This window comes from Trachurus trachurus (assembly GCF_905171665.1).
Source record: "Trachurus trachurus genome assembly, chromosome: 7".
NCBI lineage: Eukaryota > Metazoa > Chordata > Actinopteri > Carangiformes > Carangidae > Trachurus > Trachurus trachurus.
In genome coordinates, this window is record NC_139901.1 from 14,756,845 (window position 1) to 14,771,240 (window position 14,396).

General features: G+C 42.5%; 1 protein-coding gene across 1 annotated transcript in view; it reads left to right on the forward strand.

The window, feature by feature from the left end:
- Positions 1-424: 424 nt before the first annotated feature.
- slc26a6.2 (solute carrier family 26 member 6, tandem duplicate 2) overlaps positions 425-14,396 on the forward strand; it is a gene marked incomplete at its 3' end in the record, with an annotated part of 16,424 nt that continues 2,452 nt past the window's right edge. The window contains exons 1-18 of the mRNA XM_083975808.1: positions 425-539; positions 1,801-1,940; positions 2,083-2,193; positions 2,348-2,523; positions 2,935-3,099; positions 3,555-3,707; positions 3,813-3,895; positions 3,998-4,145; positions 4,226-4,339; positions 5,142-5,219; positions 6,551-6,646; positions 7,392-7,498; positions 7,601-7,670; positions 8,715-8,807; positions 10,821-10,922; positions 11,103-11,249; positions 11,617-11,671; positions 12,589-12,704. Of these exons, the coding sequence (XP_083831934.1) occupies positions 430-539; positions 1,801-1,940; positions 2,083-2,193; positions 2,348-2,523; positions 2,935-3,099; positions 3,555-3,707; positions 3,813-3,895; positions 3,998-4,145; positions 4,226-4,339; positions 5,142-5,219; positions 6,551-6,646; positions 7,392-7,498; positions 7,601-7,670; positions 8,715-8,807; positions 10,821-10,922; positions 11,103-11,249; positions 11,617-11,671; positions 12,589-12,704 (2,064 nt within the window). The 5' untranslated portion in view covers positions 425-429. The remainder of the gene's footprint in view (positions 540-1,800; positions 1,941-2,082; positions 2,194-2,347; positions 2,524-2,934; positions 3,100-3,554; positions 3,708-3,812; positions 3,896-3,997; positions 4,146-4,225; positions 4,340-5,141; positions 5,220-6,550; positions 6,647-7,391; positions 7,499-7,600; positions 7,671-8,714; positions 8,808-10,820; positions 10,923-11,102; positions 11,250-11,616; positions 11,672-12,588; positions 12,705-14,396) is intronic.

Genomic DNA, 14,396 nt, shown 5'->3' on the forward strand with positions numbered 1-14,396 from the left:
ACAAAACGATTGAAGAACCTTACTTACTACCCTGTATGGTTAATGTTAGCGCTTAAGTGGGTGCTTGTATTTTTGTTAACACTACAAACCTTTGGAGTTTCTAATAAAATATTTTGATACTGCTGGAACACAGAAGGTAATTATATTTTATTTTCAAAAGATTCAAGAGATTAACAATTTAGTTTCTAGGTGGAGACGAACCACTAAAGGTCTAGAATAAATATGAATTTCTTTGTTTAGTTTTATTAGATGATATTTAAGTTTTTCCGAACATAATGAAAATGGTGTTTAAAATATAACAGCTGTTTTGCTGCAATCATGTTTGAAAAAATATGAGGAACCAATTTTCCAGTGTTTGGGAAGAAAGAAGCAATTTTTTCCTCTTTTTCTGTTTATGGTGCAGTGTTAGCCATGGCGGAGAGGAGACGGATGAACTACAGTGTGAACAGGGAGATCCTGGATGAAGGAGCTGTGGATGAGATGGCAGAAAAGGCTGAGTCAAAACCATCTCTGTGTGAAAAGGTCAAAAAGTCACTAAGGTACCGTTTCATGCATAAACAACTTCAACATCCAACTGGATGTTCAACCATTGCCCTCAGAATATATTTTCCTCCATGCATCTATTTCTTTTAGAAATCTGCATTCAACATTGGCAAACATGCACTCACTTGACAATGAAGTAAATAGATGTATTTTCGTAATGTTGTAAAATGTGTTGACATATGATGAGAATAAAACCAGAGCTCCACAAAAAGGGGAAAGAGCATATAACAAAGAGTAGAGGCTTAAGTGTGTTAACAACACAGTGAAGTAGTTTAATGATCACATAAAGGATTTGAACCGAGAGATTCACTGAAGTGCTGTGACAAATCCATTGTTCACTGAAATAATGCTTCAGTAGTTTTTGAGTTGAGAACACATCTGAGATCACTTATTAACTGTGGCCTGGAGGTCAGACTCAGGAACGAGAAGAGACTTGACACATGCTGCACCATTGATATCTGAGCAAATCCCAGCACTTGTTAGACTCTGCCTACACTAGATTCAATAGCCAAACACATTATATATTCATACTTTCTCCAAGAAATGATACTTCATGATTTACATACAGCTTTTTATTAACAGCTAATAATATAATATGCATTCCCATATTTATCTTACACACACTGTAAACAGGGTTTGGAGATTATTTTAGATGATTTACGATTCTAATGAGAAATGCAAAAGAAGAATGGAGGCAACAATGTACAAATACTTCCGTATTCCTTCTTTGTCAGGCTTTTTCAATTAAACTTTCAAATATTTGTTTTCCTCACACTCACTTTACTCTCAAACATACCCACATAATGTTTGGTGTCAAAAGATGAAAACCTGCATGCCTATTTATGTAAACAAACAAATCAGACATACATAAAATCTTCCAGACCTAATTTTCATGGTTATATGTAACTAATATATGTTCTGTGTTCTCAGGGACAGTAAAAAAAGAAAAAGAAAGAAAAGCCAATTCACAAAAATAGAAATACTGCATAGCAGACATGGAGTCAATAGTTAGCCCAATGAATCAAGTGCAATCAGGTTAATTGCATGCATAACTCTTATCTGTCTTATTTAAGTTTAGTTTGTTTTTAATTTAACTAATTTTAATTCCTATTTAAACACGGTCTTATATTATATATTATATAATATTACCACATTCAGCTGTCACATTTTTATCCTGTTACTCCTTTATTCAAAAACCTTCTGGAGAGAAATTATATCTCCGAAAAAACAAAAGGTTAATTTGCCTCTCACACTCAGTTGTTCCGGTCCCCGTCTGAAGAACTGTCTGCTAGGTAGTTTTCCTGTGGTGTCATGGCTGCCTCGTTACTCCTTCAGAGACAATGCCCTGGGAGACCTAATCTCAGGGATCAGTGTGGGAATCATGCATCTGCCGCAGGGTAAGGACAAAGATACAGGGATGAAGGAGAAACAAGGGGAAAGAGGAAATGTATTTTCATTGCTGTGATGTTGTCAAGCCTCTAGTGATTGTACAGTAGCTCTGTCATAAGAAATCACATCAGTCCAACATCCTCCCTGCAGGTATGGCCTACGCCCTGCTGGCCTCTGTTCCTCCCGTCTTTGGCCTTTACTCGTCCTTCTACCCTGTCCTCATCTACTTCCTGTTTGGCACATCCAAGCACATCTCAATTGGTTTGTATTTAACAATGTGTATGTCTATTCATTGGGTCATTGCATGTAAACACTAGCTAAAACCCTACATCATCATTATTATAATTATTTCAAAAGGGAATGTATTGTTGTATTACCAGAGAAAAAATGTGTGTCTCTGTGTCTCCTTCTCCAGGGACATATGCAGTGATGAGTGTGATGATTGGGGGGGTGACAGATCGATTGGCCCCAGACTCAAACTTTATGATGTGGGACAATGAGACCAACTCCAGTGTAGTTGACATCATCACCCGGGATGCAGAGAGGGTCCGAGTGGCTGCAGCTGTCACCTTCTTATCTGGGTTATTTCAGGTGAATATCAGAGGAAACTTGAGTTTGTGGTATCAACGTGATCTGGTCTGGAGTTGACAAGGTCCATGTTATTTGGATCAACAGATGTCAGCACTGAGCCATATAATCAAACTTTCAGAGCTAGTGTAGTTTTCTGATGCCTGTCAGCAAACACATTTAGTGTTAGAGGCTCAGTTTCAGGACATTATTGATATCTGTAAAAGCTGGTATGTGTTTGGGTTCAGCAGTCTCTCCTCATGGAGCTGCGAAGCAACACAGGGTAATTAAATACATATTAATCTTATATGTGTCCTAATGACCTAAAAAAAATAAGTATGAATAATCAGAAAGTCCAGAGTCAGATACTAACTGATTTTCTCAGGTTTCCAGCTGCTGTGACCCTCCAGATATTTCTCTGTCTGTGTTGTGTAGATTCTGCTTGGTCTGGTCCAGTTTGGTTTCGTGGTGACCTACCTGTCAGAGCCTCTGGTCCGAGGTTACACCACTGGAGCTGCTATCCATGTCATCGTGTCCCAGCTCAAATACACCTTTGGCATCAGCCCTGTCAGACACAGCGGACCTATGTCGTTGATATATGTGAGAACACACCAACAATCTTTCAAACACTGCGTCATATGCTCTGAAATCCCTGGGTAGAAAACAGACAGTGATAGAAACACAGACGACCAGAAAACCCTCAGCGATTGTTTACACCTGAGCTTCATAAACAATTCATTTTCAGAATTGCTGTTGAGCTAATTAATTTGTTTGTTAATTGCTTCAGTATTAATACAAGGTATATCTGGTGTTTTTGCATCTATCCAGGTCCTGTGAGGTTTTTACATGTGAGCAGACACGCTGTCAGACTTTCCATACAATAACTATAGACTGCAGCACTCTTTCATGTTTGTTTCATCCCTCATTAGCAAAGATGTTGATCATCTTATATGCAACGTGATGTCTTGGCCTCATAATGTCAATGTGGAAAATAAGCTGTTCATTTTGACTACAGTACCTAAACCCCAGTTTGTCTCCCACCTCTTTCTCTCCAGACTGTGCTGGAGATTTGTTATCTCCTCCCACAGACAAACATCGGGACACTCGTGGTCAGTATCGTTGCCATCATTGGCCTCATCCTCGCCAAGGAGCTCAATGCTTACTTAAGTAAAAAGCTACCTGTTCCTATACCTGTGGAGCTGCTGGCTGTGAGTTTCACAGACAAACACCTATAATTTACTCTACAGAAAGATAAACACACTCTCCAACACATCTCTTTGTTCTATATAATCATGTGTTACTCTGCTCCCCAGGTGGTTATTGCCACACTGGTCTCCTGGCAGGTTAACCTGCAGGGCAAGTATGGGGTGGACGTGGTGGGAATTATCCCCTCAGGGTGAGAAACACAAACACAATAATAATGAACACACAAAGGCATCTCTTAACACACATGAAGTGTTTGTAATGGATGTGTGTTCCACTGGTTTCTGTCCTCCAGCCTCCAGCCACCTGTCATCCCAGCAGCCTCTCTGTTCGGCCAGGTGATAGGAGACGCCTTCGCTCTGTCTGTGGTTGGTTATGGCATCGCGATCTCACTGGGTCGAATCTTTGCCCTGAAGTATGGATACAAGGTCGACAGTAACCAGGTAGGGGGGCGGGGCTAATGAACGTGGGACGAGCTGATGTTTCAGATCAGTGTTTGAACCAGAGTCTCTTGTTGTGTCAGGAACTCATCGCTCTGGGGCTCAGTAACTCTGTCGGAGGCATTTTCCAGTGTTTTGCCGTCAGCTGCTCCATGTCTCGCACAATGGTGCAGGAGAGCACAGGAGGGAAGACTCAGGTGGGTAACACAGCCTGTTGTTCTGCTGAGGATAAAGGTGACCTCTGACCTCTCTGTGGGGGCTGCTGAAAAGAAATTGACAAAAACTTGTGAGCAAAGTAAGTTATTTTCATCAAATAAACTTAAACATTAATAGAGAGAAAATCTACTCTCACTTCACCCTAAGAGAATCCACAAATTTAGCTTGAGCTTAAAGTCTGTCTCTGGTTCACTGTTCATTACAAAACACTTGACAGTGCTCTGGTACTATCTGCAGGCCTGTAGCTGCTGGTCTGTAGCCGAGAGTCTGTAGCTGCAGGCCTTTAGCTGTGGATATGTAGCCGAGAGTCTGTAGCTGTGGATCTGTAGCTGAGTGTCTGTAGCTGCAGATCTGTAGCTGCGGATCTGTAGCTGCAGGTCTGTAGCTGTCTGTAAGTCTGTAGCTGCTCCATCTTAACCTTTAAGATGGAGCAGCTACAGACCTGAAGTGAGTGAATATGATTACCGTTACTCTGATAAGTGACGTTAAAAAACACTTAGGGAATTGATTTTCTCTCACATGGTGGAGCTCCACCTACACAACACATTTAGTCTGACAACAGCATTCATCAGCTCAGACCCATTATACAGGAGGGGGTGAGGGGGTTGTAACTGCTCTGACTCCTCTTACAATCATGAACCTATTCATACTGATGACGACGCCGTCATTCATCTTCTAGTTTGTTTTTCTTTAACTCTCTCTTCTGGTCTCTATTCATCACTTTTACATCTCTCTCTCTCTCTCTCTCTCTCTCTCTCTCTCTCTCTCTCTCTCTCTCCACAGGTTGCTGGAGCTCTGTCAGCTGTAGTTATTCTCTTCATCGTGCTCTGGAGTGGGTATCTCTTTGAAGAGCTGCCCAAGGTACTGTTCCTGTATGTGTGTGTATGTGTGTTTGTATGTGTGCGTGCATGCATGCATGCGTTTGCTTGTCACATCTGTGCACAAGCATAGACATACCCCTTTCCAAATCTAAGATGAATGGCTGTAAAATTCAAGGTAGGCCTAGCCCTTCACACTGAGTTGAAGTTAGGCAAAGAGAACAGCTGAAGTCAGTGTTGTTTGTTGTTGTGTATCTATTTGCTGGCAGTGAGTGAATCCAGAGTCACTGGGCTGAGGGCAGCAGTGTTATGGTCACAGTTCTGATATGAAGCTGATAATTGCACCTCACATTATCTCCTGTTTGCATCAGAACTGTTAAAGGACAATTCCAGGCGAATTCAACTCGGGGGTGTATGTTCCTATCATTTTAGGTCTAAAAGAAGGAATCTGAAGATTTTCAGTTTAATTTCACCTGTTTTGCGGTAGTTGCGTCTGTCCCCGCATCGCCACGGCAGCAATGAATGGGAGCGGATGCAAGTTCCGCTGCTTAGGCTGTTTACAGCCCTCAAAGCCGCAATTTCTTTCCACAGACAGCGTCAGATGGCGACTCAAACATGCACCGAGAAGTTTATTTACTTCAAGCAAGCCGACATGTTTGTAAAACTAGATCTAATTCAAAGTCTCCCGGAGTCTCGCGCGAGACCGAAGTTGCAGTGCACGGTGTATTCAGGTGCAGTCGGAGCTACCGTTTGTGTCATAAACACAGGAATATCAACTCTTGACTTGCTTCAAGTGTACATTTTTTTCCACAGACAGCGTCAGGTGGCTACTCAAACATGCGCCGAGAATTTTTTTTTACTTGAAGCAAGTCAAGAGTTGATATTCCTGTGTTTATGACACAAACGGTAGCTCCAACTGCACCTGAACACACCGTGCATGCACGGCAACTTGGGTCTCGCGCGAGACTCCGGGAGACTTTGAATTAGATCTAGTTTTACAAACATGTCGGCTTGCTTGAAGTAAATAAACTTCTCGGTGCATGTTTGAGTAGCCATCTGACGCTGTCTGTGGAAAGAAATTGCGGCTTTGAGGGATGTAAACAGCCTAAGCAGCGGAACTTACATCTGCTCCCATTCATTGCTGCCGTGGCGATGCGGGGATAGACACAACTACCGCAAAACAAGAGCAATTAAACTGAAAATCTTCAGATTCCTTCTTTTAGACCTAAAATGATAGGAAAATACACCCCCGAGTTGAATTCGCCTGGAATTGTCCTTTAACTCAGACAGACAGACAGACAGACAGACTGACACACTGACTGTCATGTGACAGAAATTGAACCTGAGTCCATCTGTTTTCTGTTTCCTGTGCAGGCGGTGCTGGCTGCCATCATCTTCGTTAACCTCCATGGCATGATGAAGCAGTTCATGGACATCCCAGCTCTGTGGAAGAGCAACAGGATTGACATGGTGAGAGATTCACTGAAAACACACACAAACACGCATAGACTTTATGTAGTTATTGGGTTGTACTGAGAGGTGTTCCTTGTATTAACTCAACTATAATTCATACAAATTGGGATATTAGGAACACCTCTGAGCAGAGGGTTAACTTATACTTACCGATGTAGCATCACACACCGCTCTATAGCAGCTTTAGTATTACTCATACAGTTGCAGTGACTATTGTGTGCACCAGTGGAGTTGAATAGGAATCTCCCTGGCGTCTCAGCTTTGACATCAGACAGCAGCTGAATAGACTCATTACCTTGTTTCTGAGCTGTGGATTAGTGACTGTTCCTCTGTGATCTCACATCACGTCAGAGTCAGTATCAACACTGAAGAGATCATGCTGCTGAAGGTCACAGACAAACTTTTATAAAGCAGAATAAGATGGTGACATGTTTACTGCTCTGATTCAGCCAGTTTGTTGTCCCTCAATTTAACAACTAGGACCAAAGAAACATCTTGAAAACCATGAGTGAAAAACCAGAGCTCACAGGGATGAAATTTCCTGATGAAAAACACCTGACGTGGAGAAATGATCTTAAACCAGTGAAGATTAATTGGTTTCCCAAAATTGTCGTCAGTAGCGTGGTCTTGTCACAATGAAGACACTATGTTGTTTCCTGACTGTAACTGTGGTGGCTCAGTGCTGTTGTGTTGTTCTAGCACCATCATCATCTGTGTCATTCACTTGCGTGTTTCTCCTCAGGTGATCTGGTTGGCCACCTTCATTTTCACCCTGCTGTTGAACCCTGACCTGGGCCTGGCTGCAGCCATCGCCTTCTCCATGCTCACCGTCATCTTCAGGACACAGCTGTAGGAAGACCACCACCAGCCTGTCAATCACCACACATCTGCAGTTCCACCCCCACCTGAGCCCAGTGTCACTGATCACAGGTGTTTGTGTTGTGTTTTCAGACCTACATACTCCCTGTTAGGACATGTCCCAGACACTGACCTCTACAGGCCACTGGAGGAATATAACCAGGTACACTGCATGTTTACATTACTGAGCTCAAACAGAGTGTGCAGACTGTGTGCTTATATTTATTTTCATTTGTTCATTGTTGTTCATTCCAATCCTGGGATTGGAAATGAGCAGGGTGAAGAGAACAACAACAAGACGCTTACATCAGATAAAACGCCATTATACTGAACCCATGTACAGCCAACAATATACAAATCAAAAATCCATAACTTATCTTTTTCATTACAACATGTCTTTATATACTTTATATAACCTGACAATGCTACATGCGAAACGCGTTGTTCGCCATGAATAATCACAATAGAGTCCTAACAGTATGCGGTGGTTATTTTTCACCTATTTCGTATGCTCCTGCTGTCGACCAGCACCTGACGACCTGTGGCTGTGCAAGGAGATTTGTTTGACTTAATGTCTTTATATAACCTCCCCATTTTCTGCCTATGCATCTTCTTAAACTGAGAAACATGTGTACAGCTCTTTGCTTCGAGGAATTCCATATTTTGACACCCACCACAGAAATATACATTTGTTTTAAATTATTCCTTGCAATTTTGTGCTTAAAATGAAATTTTCTTCTATGATTATCGTCCTGTGATACTTATGCCAAGTTAGAAGTGAATTTAATCTGTATCTTAACAGTTTGCTGAGGACACACTTCCATATACCTGACGTTAAAGCCAGGAGTCAGATACAGATTTGTCACTGTCCAGTCAGAGCTCAGTGCTCTTTGTCTCCTGCTACTCACTTCACTGCTCATTGAAAGATTCTAAGGTTTCCATTTAAAGCCTCAGTGTTCATCAAGCCGGATTAATTAACAGTGTTTATTTCACTCTGCACATTAAAACTGAACGACTCACTACAAATCAATATCTGATTATCATCTGACGTCTCATCTGACGAATCTTCCAACATAAACGAACACTGCACCACGTTTACCCCTGTGCCGCTTCCCCTTAGCTGATTTTGATGTGCCATGTCATTAAGACCACCTGTTGTCATGGGAACAGATTTTTTTTTATTGATTAAGTTACTGATTGATTTTAGGTGAAGAAAATTCCTGGGGTTTTGATCTTCCGTTCCTCTGCCACGCTCTACTTTGCCAACGCTGAGATGTATCAGGATGCCCTCGGAGAGAAAGTGAGGACCCGCACAACACGTACACACACACACACACACACACACACACACACACACACACACACACACACACACACACACACACACACACACACACACACACACACACACACACACACACACACACACACACACTTCCTCCCATTTCCTCTTTGACACTCTCAACATTTTTTACTGACACACTAATAACTGACTGGTTCCCACTGTGACAGATATTGTTCAGATGTCACCGCTCTTTTCTTCTGTTCAACCTTTGTCTAAAACAGCCCTCCCTCTTCTTCTGTCTCTTTGGGGTCAATGGGAAGACTGACTGAAAGAAGATAAAAACAGATGACAAAAGCAGGGGGAGGGTAATGAAACGCTTCATTCATTAAAATGTCAGAGCCATAGGATCGTCTCTCCCTCCTCCGAGCGGCTGAAGGTCCGATCAGTACTTGACAGTCCGCTGATGATGATGGTGTCTGGATGACCTCGTTCAGGCAACAGTGGTCACTTTCTTGTTGTTGCGGCGATATCTCAACCGAGTGGGTGCGGTGCTAGATGCTAAGAGATGCTAAGTAATGTAATCACATCAGCCGGGTGACGTGACACAGCAGGAGAAGTTGTTCTCCGATCAGGCCATTACAGGATCTTAACGAGCTCGTGTCCCGATCACTGATCAGCTCTGCTCCCAGGGCAGCAGGAAGTTGAACTAATCACATTCTGCTTCAGTCGTGGAGCCAGAGTCAGAACAACAAACAATGAAATCTGATTGGCTGCTGATGACTTATGACTGTGACAGACTCCATTTTATGGTAATCCCCATTCACTGTGAATGGTGTTTTCACACTCGGTCTAATAACTAGAAAATAATTTAAGTGTAAATCACATTGTGGAGGGAAGGACTGTCTCTGTTCAGCTCATTCTCTTGTTCCTTTACGTTGAAAGGAGCCAGTTGAGGTGGTTAGGATATCTGAGGCTTTTCAGGCGCATCCAACTGTGAGAGGCCCCTTGGGTGGACCCAGAACTCAGGAGGGATTACGCATCCCATCTGGCCTGGGAACACCTCTAGATCCCAGGAGGAGCTGGAAATTGTTGCAGAAGAGAGATATGTCTGCAACAACCTGCTGATATCCATCCATCCCAGCCATCACAACCTGACCCAGGATGAATGGATGTCCCCTTGTCATAACTGAAACATTTTTACATTTTTACATTTCTGATCTCAACAGAAAAAACATTATTTTACTCTCTTCTCGTCAACGAAAAGGTTTTTTTATTGGCAGCTTTGCCAGCTTTTCCAGCACATTTCATACATGGGGGCAATTCAAAGTGTTTTGCAGAGCATTACAGTATAAAACATAATAATGGAAACAGATTTACAACAAAAGAGTAAAGAGAACAAATATGAAGAGTAAATTATTACTGATTCACAATTTAAATTTAAACCCTGACCGTGGACCCCGAAGGCAGCACCAGCTTCAAAAGACTCACTGAAAGACTCACTGTTGTAATGACATGGTTTCTCTAGAGTTTGTTCTACAAGCTGCTACAGATACAGGTTATTAACTCATAACATTAAGGAAAACCCATAGCTGCAGGTGTCCTGACTGAGCCTCTGTGACACCTCTGCTGCTTCATAACAAGACTTCCTCAGGCAGTTACCTGTCACACTTGTTTTTTTTTGTTTTTTTTTATGGGGATTTAACTGGTGTGACTAGTTGAACTGGTTCAGATATTCATCAGTGTAAAGAGCACAGAGTTACCACACAGCACTGACGAAGGAGCCCCAATTGCCAGGTGTTAACGGTGGTAATCTATCACCTAAATGAGCACTTCATTGTTACTGGACCTGACAGCTCCTAATCTACACTGTCAAAATGACACCTTCACCTGTAATCACAGCAGTCATTGATTATTGATTAAGGATGGATTTTAATGTTGTCTCCTCGGTTTTCTAACACATGAAATAGACATCACTACGTGAAAGAACATTGTATAATTGTATAATTGTATAATTGTGTCTGTGTTCAGTGTGGCATTGACATCACCAAGATACTGTCAGCAAAGAAGAAACTGGAGGCCAAACGGAAGAGACATGAGAAGAAGAACGCCAAGAAGAACGCAGTAGATACGGTGAGGGAGACCAGATGCATGATGGGTAATGGATGTAAAAGAATGTCTTTTACATTAGAGGGTTGAGAACCTGCTGAACTTTGATTCCTTGCACCCGTTGATGCATTTACTGTAATCGATTCATCGTCTGAAGCAAACATGTTGCATATCATGTGACCTGTCATGTCTCTTCCTCTCCAGAAGGCGGAGCTAGAGAAGACGGAGCAGGATGACATCGCAGTCATTGAGGTGGATGCTGACCTGGACCCCTCACTTCCAAGAGCCATCGTCCTTGACCTGAGCCCAGTCAACTTCCTGGACACTGTGGGAGTCAAGACACTACGCAGCGTATGAGTCTCAGTGTTTAATATTCACACAATAATGTCGACAGTGTTCTTGTTTCATCACTTTATACATTTAATTTAATTGTTATAGTCATAATGAAATGAAGGTTCTTCAACTAAAACACAGAGAAATGAAGCTCCTCCCAGAGTGAGAAAGTGAAGCAACTCTGCAGAAAAGTTAGGAATTGAGGCAAATACAAGATCACTGCTATAACGTTCTTCTGTTTAAAGTTTAGTGTCTCTGCCTTTCTCCTCTCCTGCATCCATCCCTCTGCTCATCATTTATCTCCTCAGGCTTTCAATTACTCTAAATTGAATAGTCTGGCTAATGAAATGATCCCCCTCTGACCTTTGCTCTGTGTCTGTTTCAGATCCGGAGGGACTATGGAGAAGTCGGAGTGGAGGTGGTGCTCGCCGGCTGCCAGAGTGAGACCACACACATCACCTGGATTAATTCACATACAGTCAGATTAAATAGCAGTGTCAGATCTAACTCATAGGAGACATTAGAGACCACGGCTGTCAGCTCTGATGTCTGTACCAACACCAGAGCTCCTGTACTTCAGTTCATTTTTAGATTGCATTTGCGTGAATAAGAAGAACTATTCATCAGCAACATTTGGAAATAAGTTCTAAAATCCGTTCAGGTTGAACTTCTTCCTCTGTCGAAGTTAATGATCTGTGGTCAATAACATCCCAGCAGGAATTTCAGTTTTTCTGTCTCACACACTGTAAAACCCTTTTTATAGTCACGTTCTCCTCCCCCCGGCTTGGACACACTCAGTCTGAATTCTTCCAACAACACTCCATGCTGTTTTTACAGGTTTCTCATGGTAATGTAACGTTTAGTTCAGCTGCCTCTACACAAAACACACAACCAGGTTCTCTGAGTCCTGCAGGATGGAGACTGTGATGGCAACTGACTTTGCAGTGCACCACTGGGTCATGAGGATAATGAAGGCAACGAAGAAGCTAAAACCTAGTTCAGTCTGGTGCAACTTGTTTTTTTGACGTCTGCTTTTCTGTGGTTTTAACGCTGACTTGGTCGGTTTCCCAGCACCCCATGGGAGCGAAATCTCACAACCACGATTAGCAGCTCTCATTAACTTGTGCTGATTACCTATAAGAGCCTATAATGAGGGAAAATGTTTATCAGGAGAGTTTTTTAGCTCGTTAAGGGACCACAAGGAATTTTTATATAGCCAGTAATTGTAATGAGGCTCAGCTACCCCTCCCTCCTCTGTCTGCTTCCCTAATTTACCTCTGTTTTTTTCTTCTGTCTCTCTCTATCTCTGTCTCTCTCTGACCCCCCTCTGTGTCTCTCTTGCTGTCTCTCTTTGTAGCCGGTGTGGTGAAAAACCTGCAGTCTGGAGGTTTCTTCAGTGACAAAGTGACCAAATCGTGTCTCTTCTCCACCGTCCATGATGCAGTGTTGCACTGCCAGCAGAGCACAGAGAAGGTGGAGCGTGCACACACACGCACACACACACACACACACACACACACACTGATACAGATACATTAAGAATGTGAGGACGAGTGACCAGGGTCAGGGCAGCACCACAGGCATCTCCATGGTAATGCTGAATGGCAGGTTATCATTATGGTTGATAACTGATAGAAATACAATTTCTGATTCAGTAGGCTGAATCAGAGCTGGTTCATGTTTGGATCCTTTGTTTTCATAAAAAGGAACAAAGCTCGTCGCCTGTCCGTCATCAGTAATCATATATGATGTGATAATGTTACAGTAAATTCCGACCGGCTTCGAGCTCTGACCTGTAGTTTGTGGCTTAGTTTTAAAGAAACAGACTGACATACAGGAAATGTTGAGAGGTTTGTGGTTTGATCTAGTTGCATTTGGACATGGCCAGGCTAGTGCTTTCCTTTTGGTCCCAGTCTTTGTGTAAAGCTAAGCTAAGCTATCATCTAATTACAACTGTAGCACTGGTGTCTCCCGTCTGGGATGTTATTTAAAGAATTATTTTCCACTGGTGTCACTGGGTGTGAACCTGTGACCACACCAAGTATTTCTAGTACTTCAAGTTTTCCAATGTGGAGAGTTTCATTTTGTACAGAACCAACAGACACATGGCACATGACATGAGTGATGATCGGTAGATAGATGTAAATGTATTTTGATGCATGTTAGCATATTGTTCAGTGTCTGTGTGTTTGTTCTGTTTTAGTGTTGAGTTGCGTGACTGTCTCTACTTCCTCAGGATGATCAAACAAAGAACAAAAATGTGGCTCCACTCCATCAAATACAGTTTACAGCAGTTATTTCATATAGGAAACACACACAAACACACTCAATACAAGACATAAGCAAATATATTTCACATGGGAATAGTTTTACTGCAGTTTGTATTTAATTAAATTTTCAACAGTTGAATTCAGTTTGCTTCACTGTGACCAATTAAAGACAGACAGTTTCAGTGACGTCTGAGTCTGCAAACAGACCACTGCATTTTCAATCATCTATACATGAACACACCTTAAACCACATACACAAGATTTTCAAGCCCTGTAGTTTGCCCAGTGTCTGTTCTTGGGGAGTGAACCCTGAGGAGTGCTGTGGACGGAGGAAGAAACGAAGGAGAAGTTTACTGTAAAATCAAAATGTAGAGAGGACATTGTCTGACTGAGACACATCGATCACGGTTTCCCAGTTTGTGTCATGTTCACCTTTTCTCCTCATTAATATAATATCAGGAGAGATATCAAACCGTGGAAGAGTCTGATAATAGAACTGGTGTTTCTCTCCCTTTGTCCCACTTGGTGTCGTTCTTCTTCACCTCTTCCTCCTCGATCTTGTCATCATCGTTGTCCTCCTCCTCCTTCTCCCTCTGTTTCACAGGGAATGACAGCGACACATTTCTGAATCCTGAGAGGAAATATGGAGGACGGACACTTAATCCTCTGAGCTTCACACAACTGGGACGGCTGTCACGAGCACACACACACACACACACACACACACACACACACACACACACACACACACACACACACACACACACACACACACACACATGACGAAGCAACAGAATTCAGATAATTGACACAAGGCTGCACTATCAAAGCTGCAGTTCCTCCAATGACCACCAGTGTCTGAAGTCTCGCTCCACACAGGCCGCTACTCTTTGAC